At 58.2% G+C, this 15,942-nt stretch overlaps 1 protein-coding gene across 4 annotated transcripts; it reads left to right on the plus strand.

Annotated features, from left to right (window-relative positions):
* CERCAM (cerebral endothelial cell adhesion molecule) lies at positions 1,708 to 14,253 on the plus strand. Of its 4 annotated transcripts, none has more exons than XM_018055880.1 (13): positions 1,708 to 1,798; positions 4,584 to 4,694; positions 4,844 to 4,961; positions 5,652 to 5,786; positions 5,924 to 6,128; positions 9,135 to 9,254; positions 9,564 to 9,640; positions 9,729 to 9,835; positions 10,912 to 11,044; positions 12,324 to 12,451; positions 12,634 to 12,837; positions 13,217 to 13,469; positions 13,736 to 14,253. In XM_018055880.1, the coding sequence occupies exons 2-12, from the start codon at positions 4,621 to 4,623 to the stop codon at positions 13,467 to 13,469; spliced, it is 1,554 nt and encodes a 517-aa protein (XP_017911369.1). In that variant the 5' UTR covers positions 1,708 to 1,798; positions 4,584 to 4,620; the 3' UTR covers positions 13,736 to 14,253. The 4 variants fall into 4 exon arrangements, 3 of the variants coding, with proteins under 3 accessions (XP_017911369.1, XP_017911367.1, XP_017911368.1); XR_001918866.1 differs by lacking the exon at positions 1,708 to 1,798 and adding an exon at positions 2,359 to 2,618 and having other exon boundaries at positions 13,303 to 13,469; XM_018055878.1 differs by lacking the exon at positions 1,708 to 1,798 and adding an exon at positions 2,416 to 2,618.

Below are 15,942 nucleotides of genomic sequence, written 5' to 3' on the forward strand. Positions count from 1 at the left end.
GAGCAGGGGCTCCTCTCTAGCTGCAGTGTACGGGCTTCTCGTTGCGGAGCACAGGCTCCAGGGCATGCGGGCTCCGTAGTTGCAGCTCCCAGGCTCTGGAGCACAGACTCCACAGTTGTGGTGCAAGGGCTTAGTTGCTCTGCGGCATGTGGGATCTTCCCAGATCAGGGATCGAACCTGTATCTCCTGCATAGGCAGGAGGATTCTTTACCACTGAGCCACCAGGGAGGCCCCCCCTTACTCTCTGAACAATGTTTATTTGGCTGCCTGGGGCCTTAGCTATGACAGCCACGCAGGCTCTTTGTTGTGGCTAGTTTTCTTTGTAGACCTAGTTTTGCCTGGAGGCACGTGGGATCCTCGTCCCCCCACCAGGAATCAAGCCCAGGTCCCCTGCATTGGAAGGCGACTGGTAACCATTGGACCACCAGGGAAGTCCAAGGTGATGGCTTCTCTTTTCTCCAAGAAGGGCAGGGAGATTTTCACTGGGGTAGGGAGAGGAGAGTGAGGACGTCAGAAGATCAAGCTGGTGAAATACCACTGGGGCAGCAGGGGGAGGGTGGGCAGGAGCCCAGGGAAACTGAATTGTTGGGCTCAGTGCAAGGCCAGTGGGGAGTGGAGAACCGAAGTGTGCCCCCAAAGGAAGATGGCTATAGGGTTTTTCCAGGCAGGAGTGATGGGGGAAACCTGGGGCAAGGGAGTTAGCAACTGGCTGGACCACTGTAGACTGAGGAGGGAGAGAGGTGAAGGTTGGAGGGGTTAGTGCATTGAGAAGACGGACGACTTGAGGTGAGGGAAGAATCTGGAAGCCCCCGTGACTAATAGCATGGGCAGAAGCTCTGGGATAACCCTGGGATGGGTGAAGCCAGGGACGCTGCTTTGCTTTAGAAAAGTATCCTAGGGAGTTCCCCTGGCAGTCCAGTGGTTGGTATGGGTTCAGTCCCTGGCTGGGGAACTAAGATGCTACATGTTTTGCAGCGCAGTTTGGCAGTGGGCTTCCCTTGTGGCTCAGCTGGTAAAGAATCCACCGGCAATGTGGGAGACCTGGGTTTGATCCCTGGGTTGGGAAGATCCCCTGGAGAAGGGAAAGGCCTGCAGAATTCCATGGACTGTATAGTTCATGGGGTCGCAGAGTCGGACACGACTGAGCAACTTCCACTTCACTTCTAAGCCACCTCGAAGTCACTTAAGTTGGGGGTGGGGGATAGAAAGAAGCAACCACGCAAGGGGAGGGACTCATTTCCCCATGATGTTTTGGGGAAGGGACCTCAGGCCTTCCATCGTAGGGCCACCTGGGTGAGGGGCTGAATGGAAGGAGAGCCGGGCTTCTCCTGTCCTGTCTTCCAGCCCCAGGAATTCTTCTCCCCTGCCAGGCTCCATGCATAGAATTCAAGCGCATTCACGCACTCAAGGAATCCTTGCTAGATGGGGCTGTTACAGCCCAATTCTACCCAGGAGGCCCTGAGGCTCAGAAGAAGTGACCTACCTGCTCACTGGGTCGGTGGCATAGGAGCTAGACCCCACCACTGGTGCCTCCAGGGCCCTCCTTTTCCCTGAGAGAGGCTGGAGACCCAGCAGGGGCCTCCGGACCCCGACTCTGACCAGACACTGGAGTCCCCCTGCTTTGGAGGGGGGCTGGGACACCGTGAGGGGGCCGTGTGGTGCCCTTGTTCTACACTCAGTCTAAGAGCAGGCTTTGCTCTCCTAAAGGCCCGGAGCGGTGCTGGTGCTGGCGACAGAGGCGAGGAAGATGACGCGCGGGAGACGCCAGGCTCGGACCGCGGCGGGATGGCGCGTCCAGGTCAGGGGGACCACCCCCGCTCCCCGCACCCCTTCTCGGGTCTGGCTCTGCGAGGTTCCGTCTGGGCCCGCCAGAGGGCGCCCGGGGGCGGGGCGGCAGAGGGGCCGGGAGCCCGGGAACCCGGGAAAGGGCCGTGGCGGTGTCGCCCGGTCCGCACGCAGCTCGGGTCCGAGGGTCGGACGGATGGCCAGGCAGTACGGATTCAGGGGCGTTGAAGGAATCCGTGAAGCCGGATTCCGGGGATTGCACGCCCCGGAGGGGAGTCGTAGTCGAGTATTCTGAGACGCCGCAGAGGGCTCGGAAGCCGTCGCCCCACGACCCTCCAGCCGGGAAGAGGCTGCTCCCGGATCGCGTCTGGGGCGGGTGTCCGGGCCCTGGTCCTGCGATGCCCCGAGCCGAGGAGAGGACATCTGGGAATCTATGGATAGGGATGGGGAGGGGAGTGGGAGCCCATTCTTGGGAGGGGGTAGTGCATCCCCCGACCCCACTCCTGGCCCGCCTCGGTCCCGCCCCGGGCCCAGGCCCCGCCCCAGGCCCCGCCCAGGGCCCGGCGGCACCACCCACTCCCCTCTGCGCGGCCGGGAGCCCCGGGGGCCGCCGCTGCCTCCGCCCGAGCGCCCGCCATGCGCGCTGCCCCCGCCGCCCCGCTGCTCCAGCTGCTGCTCCTGCTGGGGCCGCGGCCCGAGGCTGCGGGAGTCGCGGAGCCGCCGCTGCCCACCGTGGTCCTTGCCATCCTGGCCCGCAATGCCGAGCACTCACTGCCTCACTACCTGGGCGCGCTGGAGCGGCTGGACTACCCCAGGGCCAGGCTGGCCCTCTGGTGAGATAGACCCGGGCACTGGCACCCACTAGGCATCTACACCCCCCCACCCCAACAACTCCACCACCGACAGCCTGGGCTCCAGCTGGCCCCATCTGCTCCCTGCCCAGACACCACCCATTCAGGCCCCTCCCCTTGCAGACAGGCCCTCCAGCAACCCGAGCCCCCTGGCGGGTCCCCTTGTCCCCTTGGCCCTGCAGACTGACCTTGGAGGCCTTGGGTTGGAACAGGGACACCCATCCCTCATTCTGGCCCCTGCTCCTCCTTCGGGACCTCCTCTAGGTGTAAGTTGGGCCCAACCGCTCTTGCTCCAGCCCACCAGAGCTGAAACTTAAGCCGTGGGACCTGTGGTCGGCCTGACAGAGTGGAGCCAAGAGGAGCAGCTGGCATCCCCTGGGGCCTGATGTGGCAGAGTTCAGCAGGCCTGGGAGTTCCTGGGGAGCCCATAGGGGTGCTGTCAGCCCTGGGCTCCATGCTGCTTTATGAGGGGGTCACAACCGCTCCCCCTTCCCCAGGCTGGTTCCAGCCTCTTTCAGAAGAGGGGCTGAGTCCTGCTGGCCAAGGGCAAAGCCCCTTCCTGCGTCTCTCCCCCTAGGTGTCCCCACAGGGCCCTGGAATTAGAGGCCACAGTCTGTGGAAGCCAGAACAGGGAGGAGTCCCAAGCTGAGGTTGGGGATAAACTGAGAGAAGTGACCAAACTACCCTCCCCAACTCACCAGAGTTGGGCTGGGGGGTGGAGCTGTGGCCTGGGGAGGCCGCCCACAATTACCAGTCCAGGAGTTTAGTTAGTTCCCACCCCCAAAAGACTTGACACGTAGTTAGTCTTCAGTTCTGGAGGCTTGGCTTAAAGGGGCAGCATCACCGAAAACCTGGGCTCTTGGCTAAGGCCCCCTTGCCCCGCTCTGTCATGAGAGCTCCTTCAAAGAGGCTGTGCGAGGTGACCTTGGAGCTCAGGCCCATCAGGTCTTCTCAGGGATGCTCAGAGTGTGGTTTGGTCCTTATTACAACTTCCTGGTGGAGGGAAGCAGCAGCTCCTCTGCCCAGTCCTGCCTCAGAGAGGGGAGGGGACTAACCTGAGGTCACAGAGCAGGGAAGGAAGAAAACCAGAGAATATGGCAGGTGTGTTCCTCAAAGTTGAAGGCCTTCTCATCTTTCAAAATGCATTTGAGTGGCTGCAGACAGCCTCCTGGGGAGCATATGCAGCCTGTTGCCTATCCAGGTTGCCCTAAGGAACCCTGGAGACAGCCCTTTCCAGTGGACATTCATGACTGGCATGCTGTCCCCAAATCTAGGCTTCAGACTGGTAAGTGTGGCAGAAAGCCCCAGGACACAGTGGCCAGGGTCCACACTGACCAAGTCATAATGCCCATCGGTACCAAGCTTCTGAACAAGGAACATGTGACTGAGGCCCTCTGTAGGGCCAAGTTCAAGTTCCCTGCCGCCAGTCGATCCACATCTTCAAGAAGTGGGGATTTACTAAGTTTAAGGCTGGTGAACTTGAAAGCATGGTGGCAGAAAAACAGCTCATCCCGATGGCTTTGGGGCCAAATACATCCTTCCCTCTGCACAAATGGTAGGTCTTGCATTCATGAGAGCCTTGGCGCTGTCCCCTCCTTACTCATGCCCACCAATAAATCCTAGTTGCCTGTCCAAAAAAAAAAAAAAAAAATGCTGCATTTGACTTCTGTCACCTCAGCCCCTGAGCTTGCCAGGATGGCTTTTAGTTACAGAGGGAGAACGTGAGCCCGGAGAGGGTCTGGACCTGCCTGGGGTCACACAGTGGAACACAGACCTATGATTGGGACCTGGCTGCCCGCCTTCCTCTGTAGCACACCTACCTCCTCTGCTTCCAGGAGAGGCCAGTCCTGCGGGAGTTGGTGCTCCAGGGGTCAAGACTGCCTTAGAGTTTGGTCCCTTGGTGGCTGTGCCACCCCTCCCCCACCCTCCTTCCTCCTGTGTCCCCAGGTGTGCCACGGACCACAATGTGGACAACACTACAGCGATGCTACGGGAGTGGCTGGCTGCTGTGGGTGATGACTATGCAGCTGTGGTCTGGAGGCCCGAGGGAGAGCCCAGGTGTGGCCTGAGGGCAAAGGTCCTGGGGAAGATGGGCAGCAGGTGCAGCCCAGAGAGGGAAAGGGACAGTTCCAAGTCACAGACTCCTGGCCAGGGCTCTGACCACATGCGCCTACCCCATGGAACATCTCATCTCTTTACCACCTCAGGTCCTACCCAGATGAAGAAGGCCCTAAGCACTGGACCAAAGAAAGGCATCAGTTCCTGATGGAGCTGAAACAGGAAGCCCTGACCTTTGCCAGGGACTGGGGGGCAGACTATATCCTGGTAAGAAAGCCTGGCCTACGATCGGGCTCCCCACGGGTGATGGCACCCGCCTTTGACAGAAGTCTGGGTGCAATTTAACCATCTGTAGGCTCGGCCCTTCAGCTAGCAACCTGGATCAGAACCCAGATAAAGTATTGAGCTGGGATCCCTTTGCTTGAGCTCAGACTCTGTACTGAGCCTGGATCCCTGAGACAGAGCTCAAGGCATACACTGAGACTCAGTCCCAGAGTATAGAGTGTAACTCAGTCTCAGAGTATAGAGCCCAGAGTATAATCAGAGCCTAGTTCCCTGGACCAGAGAGCAGGGTTGTTGCTGTTCAGTCTGCTCAGGCTAAGTCATGCCTGACTCTTTGCGACCCCATGGACTGCAGCACGCCAGGCTTCCCCTGTCCAGAGGAGATCAGAGTAGGTCTTTGAATTTCCTTCCTAAGGCTTCAGATAAAGTTCTTAGATCAGCAACTCAGGCGTAAAATCTCTGGACCCGGTCCCTGAGCCAGTGCTCCAGACTAGATCCTTGGTCCAGAAACAGATCTCCTGGTTTATAGCTTAGATCTCTCTGAGGGAACCCCATTGGATTGTGGAAGATATCCTGGGTCCCTGGATATCTGGAGGGATCCCACTCAGTGAATCCTTGGGAGGCTTCTGGGAGGCACAGACAAGGCTGGGGCCTGTGACATCCGCCTCCCCACAGTTTGCAGACACAGACAACATTCTGACCAACAACCAGACGCTGCAGCTTCTGATCGAGCAGGGGCTGCCGGTGGTGGCCCCGATGCTGGACTCTCAGACCTACTACTCCAATTTCTGGTGTGGAATCACCCCCCAGGTATGGCTGGGGATACAGGCCTCGGGAGGCTTGAGGTCTGGGAGGAGGGACGTGGAGGGCAGCAAGCCCCGGCTGGGGAGTGGTGTTCTGGGGATGGAAGGGTGTCCTCTCACAGCCCAGGGCCACCCCTTCCCCAGGGCTACTACCGCCGCACTGCCGACTACTTTCCTACCAAGAACCGCCAGCGCCGGGGCTGCTTCTGCGTCCCCATGGTCCACTCCACCTTCCTGGTATCCCTGCGGGCTGAAGGGACGGCCCAGCTGGCCTTCTACCCGCCTCACCCCAACTATACCTGGCCCTTCGACGACATCATCGTCTTTGCCTACGCCTGTCAGGCTGCTGGTAAGGTCAGCTCTTGTCGAGCCTTTTTACGAGGTCTCTCGGCCTTTGCACATGCTGTTCCCTCTGCGCTGCATGCCCTTCCCCGCTCCACAGGTTATCTTGCTAATTCCTAATTGTCCTTCGGGTCATAGGCTTTTTTGGGCCCACTGCCCCAATAGGTTAGATGTCCTTCTGGCTGTGCCCACCATGGCGCTTGCATGTATTCCTTCATTAGGCAAATATTTATGGGACACCTACCAGTGCCAAGGGCTTCCCAGGTGGCACTAGTGGTAAAGAGCCTGCCTGCCAATGCAGGAGACGTAAGAGACACAGATTCAATCCCTGAGTTGGGAAGATCCCCTGGAGGAGGGCTTGGCAACCCATTCCAATATTCTTGCCTGAAGAATCCCATGGACAGAAGAGCCTGGCAGGCTAAAGTCCATAGGGGTGTAAAGAGTCAGACACGACTGAAGTGACTTAACACGCATGCACCAGGTGCCAGGCTGCAGGGAGACAGTGGTGAGTAAAATCAGGTGGTCCTTGACTTCCTGGATCCTCCAGTCCAGTCAGCCAAAGGATCACACAAATCAGTGTCAATCACAATGACAGGAAGAAGAGCTTCTTGATTATAGGTGTTTTGGGAGCTTAGACTAGCATTGACCTGGTCTCCAGGGAAGGCTTCCTGGAGGATGTAATCATTGGCACTGAGATCTAAAGTATGGGCAGGCATTAACAAGGCAAACAGAGCAAGACAGAGCATTTCAAGCAATGGGACCAGCAGATGCAAAGGCCCTGTGGTGGCCGGGGACATAAAAAGGCAGGCAGCTAGAACACAAAGAGGGGGCATAGTGCAGGCTGAGGTGGGAACGATGAGCAGGGGCCAGCTTGTGGGGACTTGATGGGCAAGCATCTGGCTGTTAGCCTGTGGGTGTCAGGCAGCCATCAGAGAATCATCCAATTGGACTTGAACACTGAAAAAAAAATCATTCTGCTGTGGGTAGTTATTTTTAAGATGAAAGCTACAAGGAAGTGTTTGGGTTTGGGGAATTCCCTGGTGGTCCAGTGGTTAGGACTCTATGCTTTCGCTGTCGAGGGCACAGGTTCAGGCTCTTGTCAGGGAATTAAGATCCTGCAAGCCATGCAGCATGGCCAAAAAAAAAAAAGAAAAGAGATGTTTGGATATTTGGGCTTGGATCGGATAAACCGCAGTCCTGGGAAGAACTGAAGTTGAGAGCAAGACAGAGATGCTGTTGTTGGCATAAGAACCTTGAGAAGGCGGCAGAGAGTGTCGTTCATGGTGCACACTCATGGGTGGCGAGAACGTGAAGGCTGTCCAGTGGGTGGAGAACTTTGCTCATGGTCAAGGTGAATTAGAAGTGACGATTCAATCAGGAAATGTTGCACCTGGGCAAGCGTTGTGTGAGGAGTGGCCAGGGAGAAGGGGGTCGTCATCATTCTTTTGTGCTCCATGAGGTGACGTCTACAGTGCAAACGCGCGGGAAGGAAAAAGATCTTATCAAGTGCAAGACGTGAATGAAGGTGAGACAAATACATGGATGAAAAATGAGAAGCACAGATATTTTCTTTTTTTTTTTTCTTGCCACACTGGGCGGCTCTTGAGATCTCACTTCCTCAACCAAGGACTGAACCCAGGCCACAACAGTGAAAACACAGAACCCTCACCACTAGGCCACCAGGGAACTCCCTATTTTCTTATTTTTTCATTCCTACCTCTACTTGTGGCTCAGCTGGTAAAGAATCTGCCTGCAATGTGGGAGGCCTGGGTTTGAGCCCTGGATTGGGAAGAACCCCTGGAGAAGGGAAAGGCTACTCACTCCAGTATTCCGGCCTACTCACTCGAGAATTCCATGGACCGTATAGTTCTTGGGGTGGCAGAGAGTCGGACACGACTGAGCAACTTTATTTGTTTACCTCTACTTGAGTATCACCTGCTGTTTACTGGTCAGTGGTTCAAAGGAGTTTAGTGAGTTATTTTGTAAAGTTTTTTATTTATATGCAGATATGCAATTTTTTTAGCATCATATGTTTATTTATTTTTTGGCTGCATTGGGTCTTAGTTTTGGCTTGCAGGATCTTTTGTTGTGGTGTATGGGCTTAGTTGCCCCATGTCATTTGGGATCTAGTTCCCCAGCCAGGGATCAAACCTGCATCCCCTGCACCAGAGGATGGATTCCCAACCACTGGACAACCAAGGAAGTCCTGTGAACGGGGGTTTTGTCTCCAGCATTCGTGCTTCCACCCCCTGCACTCTGCCGGGCTGTATACTCAGTGCTGGGCCTGGAGTTGACTTCTCAATAGACACCGTGTTTAATGAGCAAGCTCCGGGATGGACAGGGAGGCCTGGTGTGCTGCGGTCCACAGGGTCGCAAAGAGTTGGACACGACTGAGCGACTGAACTGGACGGACTGACTGACCGACTGACCTGCCCTGGAGGATTCATGGTCTGTAGAAGACAAAGGCTAAATAAATGATTATAATAAAGATTACAAACACCGAAGGAATTAAAAAAAAAAAAGGCCACTCTGGTTGGCAGGTGGAGGACAGTGTGGCAGGGGCCTGAGAGAGGGAGGGGTTAAGTGTAGGGACCTGGGCCAGAGGTGATGGTGCTGGATTGGGTGAGCGGGATGGGCAGAGGTGGGTGAGATTTAGAGGGTGGAGCAAGGCTCCATGGCATCAGGTGTCCATAGCCAGGTGTGAGTTTGCCTGCTTCTTCCTCACTTTAATCCTCTGAGGGCAGGGAAGGTCTGTCTTGCTCACTACCATCACCCCTGCCCCCAGCTGGTGCCCTGGAGACATCTGTTGGATGAACATATACCATCTTGGCAGAAAGGTCCCTGAGATGTTGTTTGAGCCAAGCCCTATCTCCCTCCAACCCCGCAGATGGGGATGCGGGGTCCCAGAGAGGACTCCTGTGGTGGGTACTGGTAGTACTGGGGCTCACACCTGCCATCTGGGTTCCAAGAGCCCTGCCCTGCAGGCCAGCACTCACTCAGCCTCTCTCCACAGGGGTCTCAGTCCACGTGTGCAACGAGCAGCGTTATGGGTACCTGAACGTGCCTGTGAAATCCCACCAGGGGCTGGAGGACGAGAGAGTCAACTTCATCCACCTGATCCTCGAGGCGCTGGGTGAGGCTGCCAGCCGGTGTTGTCCCTCCACCCCATCACTCCCTGCCCCTTCCCATGGGCCCCTTCTCCTTGGCCCCGGACCTGGCTGGGCAGGGGGCAGGGCTGGAGTCACAACTTCCCCTTCAAATCATTCCCTGACTCCGGGCAAGTCACTTTCCCTGCTGAGCTTCAGTCTGCCCCTCCGAGGCAAGTGGAGTCTGTGATCTGCTGGGCATCCTGCCAAGGGGGCGGAAATGAGGGGGGCCTGGGACTCCAGGGTGCCACTGACTTGAGCCATTGGGGCTCATGACAGTGGGCTTTCCTCCGCAGTGGATGGGCCTCCCATGTGGGCCTCGGCTCATGTGTCCCGGCCCCCAAAGAGGCCCAGCAAGATGGGGTTTGATGAGGTGAGTCCTCCCAGCCTGTAGGACCGGGGTCAGGAGGCGGGCTCTCCCCTCCCCCTGCAGCCTCCCCTCTGCCCCTTGCCTCCTCCAGGTGTTTGTCATCAGCCTGGCCCGCCGGCCCGACCGCCGAGAGCGCATGCTGACTTCGCTCTGGGAGATGGAGGTCTCTGGGCGGGTGGTGGACGCCGTGGATGGCCGGTGAGGCTTCCGGGACAGGAACAGGGCCCTGTGCAGCGCAGGGGGCCCAGGGTGGCCCGTCGGGGCTCCCTGGGGGTGGGAAAGCAGACGATGGGTTTAAAGAGTTTCCTGTTCCAAGGAGTATTCAAAGAGAGCCTGAGTCATTGTGTCTCAGGGAGCCCAGGGCAGACATAACCGGACAGGGGCCCTTCCTCAGCCCACCCAAGGGAGGAGGGTGCAGTGGTTAAGGCCCGGGGTCTGGAGCTCCTGGGCCTGGTCACCAGCTGTGTGGCCTCCGGCAAGTCCTCCCATCTCTCAGCCCTGCTGCGGAAACAGCGAGGAGCTGCCTTCCTCTTAGGGGTTTATAAGGGTTTAGTGAAGATTTCTCCAGGGCCTGACACATAGTAAGTATCCCAAAGGTTAATGGGGTCTTCATTCTGATTATCAGGGTTCTTCCTTGCCCTCCTGAACCTAGATCCCTGATGGGTGGGGTGCGGGAGCAGGCCGCTCACGGCCCTCCATGTTCACTGCTGCTGGCTGCATGCACTCCAGTCCGCTGGACTGCAGGATGTCCAGCCTTTGCTTGGGCCCCTGCCTGAGAAGCGTCTGCCCTTCATCCGGGGTGTCTCCTCCTCAGACTGCCTGGCTCCCCTCAGGATGACCCACCCCGCCCGAGGCAGCTCCAGCCCCCTGGTCCAGTCATGATGACTTCAGACCACATGAGGCAGTAATCAGGCCTCCTCCCTCCCAACAGGGAATCCCTGGTAGTTCAGCAATAAAGAATCCGCCTGCAATACAGGAGACTGCTTGCAATACAGGAGACTTGGGTTCGATCCCTGGGTCGGGAAGATCCCTTGGAGAAGGAAGTGGCAACCCACTCCATATTCTTGCCTGGGAAATCCCATGGACAGAAAAGCCTGGCAAGCTGCAGTCCAGGGGGTCGCCAAGAGTGGGACATAACTTAGCAACTAAGCCACCACCGCCGCCACCTCCTTCAAACCAGACTCCAGTGTGACGGTCCCCAACTTGCCCGGTGCAGGCGGCCCTGGGTGGGTCTCTGGCGGGCACCCCTGACCCCATGACACCGTCTCCCTCAGGATGCTCAACAGCAGTGTCATGAGGACCCTTGGCGTGGAGCTGCTCCCCGGCTACCAGGACCCCTACTCGGGCCGCACGCTGACCAAGGGGGAGGTGGGCTGCTTCCTCAGCCACTACTCCATCTGGGAGGAGGTGAGGACCCTGCCCCCTCGGCCCACACCCTTGGGGAAAGCAGGGTACCCCCTCCCACTCACAGCTCCGTGCCAGCACTCATGTGACTGGTGGGTGACGGAGCACACTCATGAAGACCCAGGCAGCAGCTGTCAGCTTTCTGTGGGCGCGACCCTTACCATGTTGAGCCCGTGGTATGCACTGAGTGCCGGCTGTGTGCTGGGATGGCCTCTGCTCCAGGAACACAGAGGTGAACATGAAGAACGCAGCTGCGCCCTCCTGGGGCAGAGGGACCAGAGCAGGGCGCACAAATGGAGAAAGAACTGTTTACCCTGGTCCGGGGAGGTACCGCCTCGAGGGTGTGGACAGGCCTGGCCTCCTGGCCTCCGGTGGGGTCGGCGTGGGCCTCACTGTAGACAGGCAGGAAGAGGAGCCTTCTCAGCAGAGGAAGGCGGAGCAGGCCCAGACCCCTTGGCCAGGCAGCCTCGGCCCGAGGCTGGGGTGTGAGTGGTCGGGAGAGGTCACTGCTTGGACTTGGCCCAAAAGGACCAGAGACGGGCCCTCCAAGGGGTGCCCCCTCCAGGAAGTGAAGCGCAGACACCCTCCTTGTTTTCATTTTCTACTGTTGCCGAAATACGTTGCATGTGAGCTGCTATTTCTATTTTTCTGAACTGAATGCTGCCTCTGAAAGGATCGAACGGTCATTTATTGAGCCGATTTCATGCTCTTCTCATACCTCCAAAAGTTACAGAAAGCATTTTTTTCTCAGGGTGTTGGGGGGCTAGGGTCTCTCCCCAACCCCAGCCCAGCCTCACTTCCTTGAGGAGGCGGAAGTGAGGCTCAGAAGGCGGAAGTGAGGAGCCCGGCTCTGTAACGCAGCAGATGCAGGCTCAGATCCCAGCTCGGCCATGTCCGGGCTGGGTGTCCGTGGACTATCGTGGGGTCACTTCCCAGTGTCTCCGTCTCCCTCCTGCCTCCCGAGGGTCCCTGGAGACGAGCCCTGTGGCCCCTGAGATAAGGATGTGCTCAGGACTGCAGCAAGGGTTCTGATTTCTCTCCTGATCTGCTTGGAGGGCAAGACTGGGAGCCTGGAGGCCCTTGAATACGAGAGCCAGGTGCTGGAGTTTCAATCCCCAGGCCGTGGGAAGCCCCAGCAGGCTTTGGAGCAGCTGAGCAACATAGCCAGGGCTGAGCACTTAGCCTGTAACCGAAGCCAGGAGTGTCTGTCAGTGTCAGCCAGGTGGGAGGGGACAACAGATGGTCTAAAGAGCCACCCTCCCACCCCCACCTTGTGGCTCAGGTTGTCACCAGGGGCCTGGCCCAGGTCGTGGTATTTGAGGACGACGTACGCTTTGAGAGCAATTTCAAGGGGCGACTGGAGCAGCTGATGGAAGAGGTGGAGGCGGAGAAACTTCCTTGGGACTTGATGTAGGCAGGCCGGGCCCCCAGGGGCCAGGGAGAGGGGTGGGCCTCCCGGGGTCTGCCTTCTCCTGCAGGGAGCCCTGGCCAGCCCCCGCCCCCACCCCGGGCTTGGCTCTGTAAAGGGAGTTGGGGACTTGGGTCCCTGGGACATCAACAGTGACTCCTGGGACTCCCGGTGTCACCTGCAGCTACCTCGGCCGGAAGCAGGTGAACCCCGAGGAGGAGGCAGTCGTGGAGGGGCTGCCGCACCTGGTGGTGGCCGGCTACTCCTACTGGACACTGGCGTATGTCCTGAGCCTGGCGGGCGCCCGCAAGCTGCTGGCCTCCCAGCCGCTGCGCCGAATGCTGCCTGTGGATGAGTTCCTGCCCATCATGTTTGACCAGCACCCCAAGTGAGCCGCAGGGCAGGGTCAGCCCATCCTCAGGGCCCACCTCAGCAGGTAGTAAGTCCCCTCACTGGGCAGCTGGGGAGACTGAGGCTGGCAGGGCTGAGCCACTTCCGGTCACCAAGGAAGAGCCCAGCTTAGACTTGGCATCAGCCCCACCTCTATGTGAATCCTGTGATGTCCTGTGGTTTCCAGGCAAGCGATTTTCCTATTCTGCACCTCAGTTTCCCCATCTGGAAAATGGGGATAAGAGAAATGCCACCTCAGGATTAGATGGGGAGGGCGGTCAGGTGCTTCGGGGGTGAGTTGCCCGGCTCCAGGCTGGCATGGGTCTGGGGTGGGATGGTTCACCTCAGCCCCCCTGAGCCCCCCTCCCCCCTCCCAGTGAGCAGTACAAGGCACACTTCTGGCCGCGGGACCTGCAGGCCTTCTCAGCCAGGCCCCTGCTCGCGGCCCCAACCCACTATGCAGGGGACGCCGGGTGGCTCAGCGACACCGAGACATCCTCGCCCTGGGACGATGACAGTGGCCGCCTCATCAGCTGGACCGGCTCCTACAAGACCCTGCGCGGCCCCCGCCTGGATCTGGCGGGCAGCAGTGGGCACAGCCTCCATCCCCACCCCCGGGATGAGCTCTAGGTGAGGGCGGGGCTTCGGTCTTCTCTCCGCATTGATGGCTGACTCTGGGTCTCAATTCCCCTGCTCGGCATTCTCCTCTCCTCTTTCTTTCCGTGGCCTTGCCTCTGTTTGTGTCTTTGTGTCTGCCTTTCTCTCTCTACCTGCTGTCTCTCTCTCTAAGCCCATCTCCATCTCTCTGTCTCTATCTCTGCGTCTGCGTCTCTGTCTGTCTCTCTGTATCCAACTCTAAATTTTTTCTACTTCTCTCACCTCTCCTGTCCCCCCAGGGCTAGACAGTGACTCCAGAGGTGTGCCCGGGAGCAGACCACAGCTGTCCAGGGGGCACAGCAAGAGCCACCCCTAGGAACCACAGACCCAGTAGAGACCTGGCTGTTCCCTTGGGCGTGGCCTGTCTGCCCTCTGGACCTGTCTTCCATCAGGAGAAACCACTGAGATGGGTCCCCTTCCCCCAAGGCCACGTAGCGTAAGGGCAGGGCTCATAGGCCCTCTTCCTTGCCAGTCTGATTAAGGGCCTCGGGTGGAGGGAGGAAGGGAAGCCCCAACCCCCAGCCTTCAGCGTCAAGCTGGGCAGACCCAGGAGGCGTGCCCACCACTAAGGACCCAGCTGCAGTGGCCCCTCTGCCCCCTTCTACCTCGCCATCAGCTCCCTACCCAGCTTATCAGCTGGGTCTCACATGCCACCCTCTTGCCTGGCCAGTGGGAAGTGCAGGGAGATGGGAGGAGGACCTAGCACACAGTAGGCCCTCAATAAAAGCTGGCTGGTGTTGCACTTTATACTTTTTAACTCCTGGCTGAGCCTCTTTGCATGTCCTAAAAGGGCTGGGATGGGGGAGGCGTTCCCTATCTGTGGATGAGCAGGTGGAGAGACAGAGAGGAGAGGGCGGCCTCGGAGAGGAATCAGGGGATTTGATTTCACCTCCTTAGCCTGCTCATTGGTAAAGGGGCGGTGTGAACAGAAGTACCTCTTGGGCTGGGTGGGTAAGAAGGAGCTGGAGCTGGAGCCCAGCCCACAGCAAGTACATACCCACTGGGGCTGGCGTGGTCATCGCTGGCCTCGCCTTGCTGGCCAGGGTGGGCCCAGGCCAGACCCAGGGCCGCCAGGGCCCCGCTCCCTGCCTTTGGACATTCCCCTGTTTAGTTGGAACCCCTCTCCTGGAAGTGGCAGGGGAGATCCGGGGCTCCCTTCCCGCCCTGACCAGTGTGGCCACCAGAGGGCGGCAGGTAGCGGAACCTGGACCTTGTGGTGCCAGGGCGCCCTCTGCTGGTTTGGTGCCAACAATGGGAAGGGTGCATACCATGCGTGTGTGCTAAGTAACTTCAGTCCTGTCAGACACTTTGCGACCCTGTGGCTTTGTATAGCTCGCCAAGCTCCTCTGTCCATGGGAGTCTCCAGGCAAGAATACTGGAGTGGGGTGCCGTGCCCTTCTCCAGGGGATCTTCCCTGCCCTGGAATCGAACCTGGGTCTCCTGTGTCTCCTGCGTTGGCAGGTAGCTTCTTGACCACTAGCGCCACCTGGGAAACCCGTGGAAGGGAGCCTGGGGCATCTGGAATCAGCCCATTGTCCTCTGGGTTACCCACAGCAGCTTCAACTTGTGCTCTCCTGCTTGGAAACTGCCGGCCTTCCTCCCTGCCCACCCCTGTAGGGCTCGGCAGTGGAGACTGTAGGGTCTCCAGTGCCTGCACGCAGACAGCCGGAGGGGTAGGGAGTGGCTTCTTGCCTTGGCCATGGCCTCCACGAGTGCGGACCTCCATCCGGTGCGGCAGTCTTCAGGTTTCCTTCTTTGGAGGAGCCCGTGCCCCCATACTCCGCCTTGGCTTGGTTTGTGTAAGCCCTCCTGGCAGGGTCAGTCAGGCATCCCCTGGGGGCTGGGCTTTCCCTGTCAGTCCCAGGGATGAGAGCCCGCTGGCCTGGTTTTAGCCCCAGAGACTGGCATGGCTCTCTGAAGGACTTAGGGCCAGAGCTGTGGAATCGATGCTTTGTTCATTCCAAGACCAAAAGCCATTGATTCTGGATGGCTATGACCTTGACTAAGTTGCTTCTCCTTTCCAGGCTTTAGGCATCCCTTTCATTCATTAACATGAACTTTTTTTTTTTTGGCTGCCCGGCTTGTGGGGTCTTAGTTCCCCAACCAGGAACTGAACCCAAGCCCTCAGCAGTGAAAGCTCAGCATCCTAATCACTGGACCACTGGGGAATTCCCTAAAGTGAACATTTATGGAGGACCCTCTGTGGGTCACGTTTAGGTTCTAGGGATACAGTCGTGAATACAAAGTCCCCCTCAAAATCACTGACCTTGTAGAGTTGACATTCTAGTGAGCGGGACAGACAGAGAAGTAAATATTGGAGGGTGGTGAGTTCTACAGAACAAAATTAGGAAATATCAAGTACTATCGAGACGTGAAGAACAAAGACTTGAAGAAAGGGGACAAGCTATGGGGATATAGGGAGGAAGATCATTCTAGGCCAAGGGGG

This window comes from Capra hircus, chromosome 11 (genome assembly GCF_001704415.2).
Source record: "Capra hircus breed San Clemente chromosome 11, ASM170441v1, whole genome shotgun sequence".
NCBI classification, from domain to species: domain Eukaryota; kingdom Metazoa; phylum Chordata; class Mammalia; order Artiodactyla; family Bovidae; genus Capra; species Capra hircus.

Coding starts and splice junctions, on each gene's coding strand:
- CERCAM (XM_018055878.1), top strand. CDS start 2,422: ATGCGCGCTGCCCCCGCCGCCCCGCTGCTCCAGCTGCTGCTCCTGCTG. Junction 5,787..5,923: donor GGTGTGGAATCACCCCCCAG/GTATGGCTGGGG, acceptor CCCCTTCCCCAG/GGCTACTACCGCCGCACTGC. Junction 9,836..10,911: donor GTGGACGCCGTGGATGGCCG/GTGAGGCTTCCG, acceptor CGTCTCCCTCAG/GATGCTCAACAGCAGTGTCA.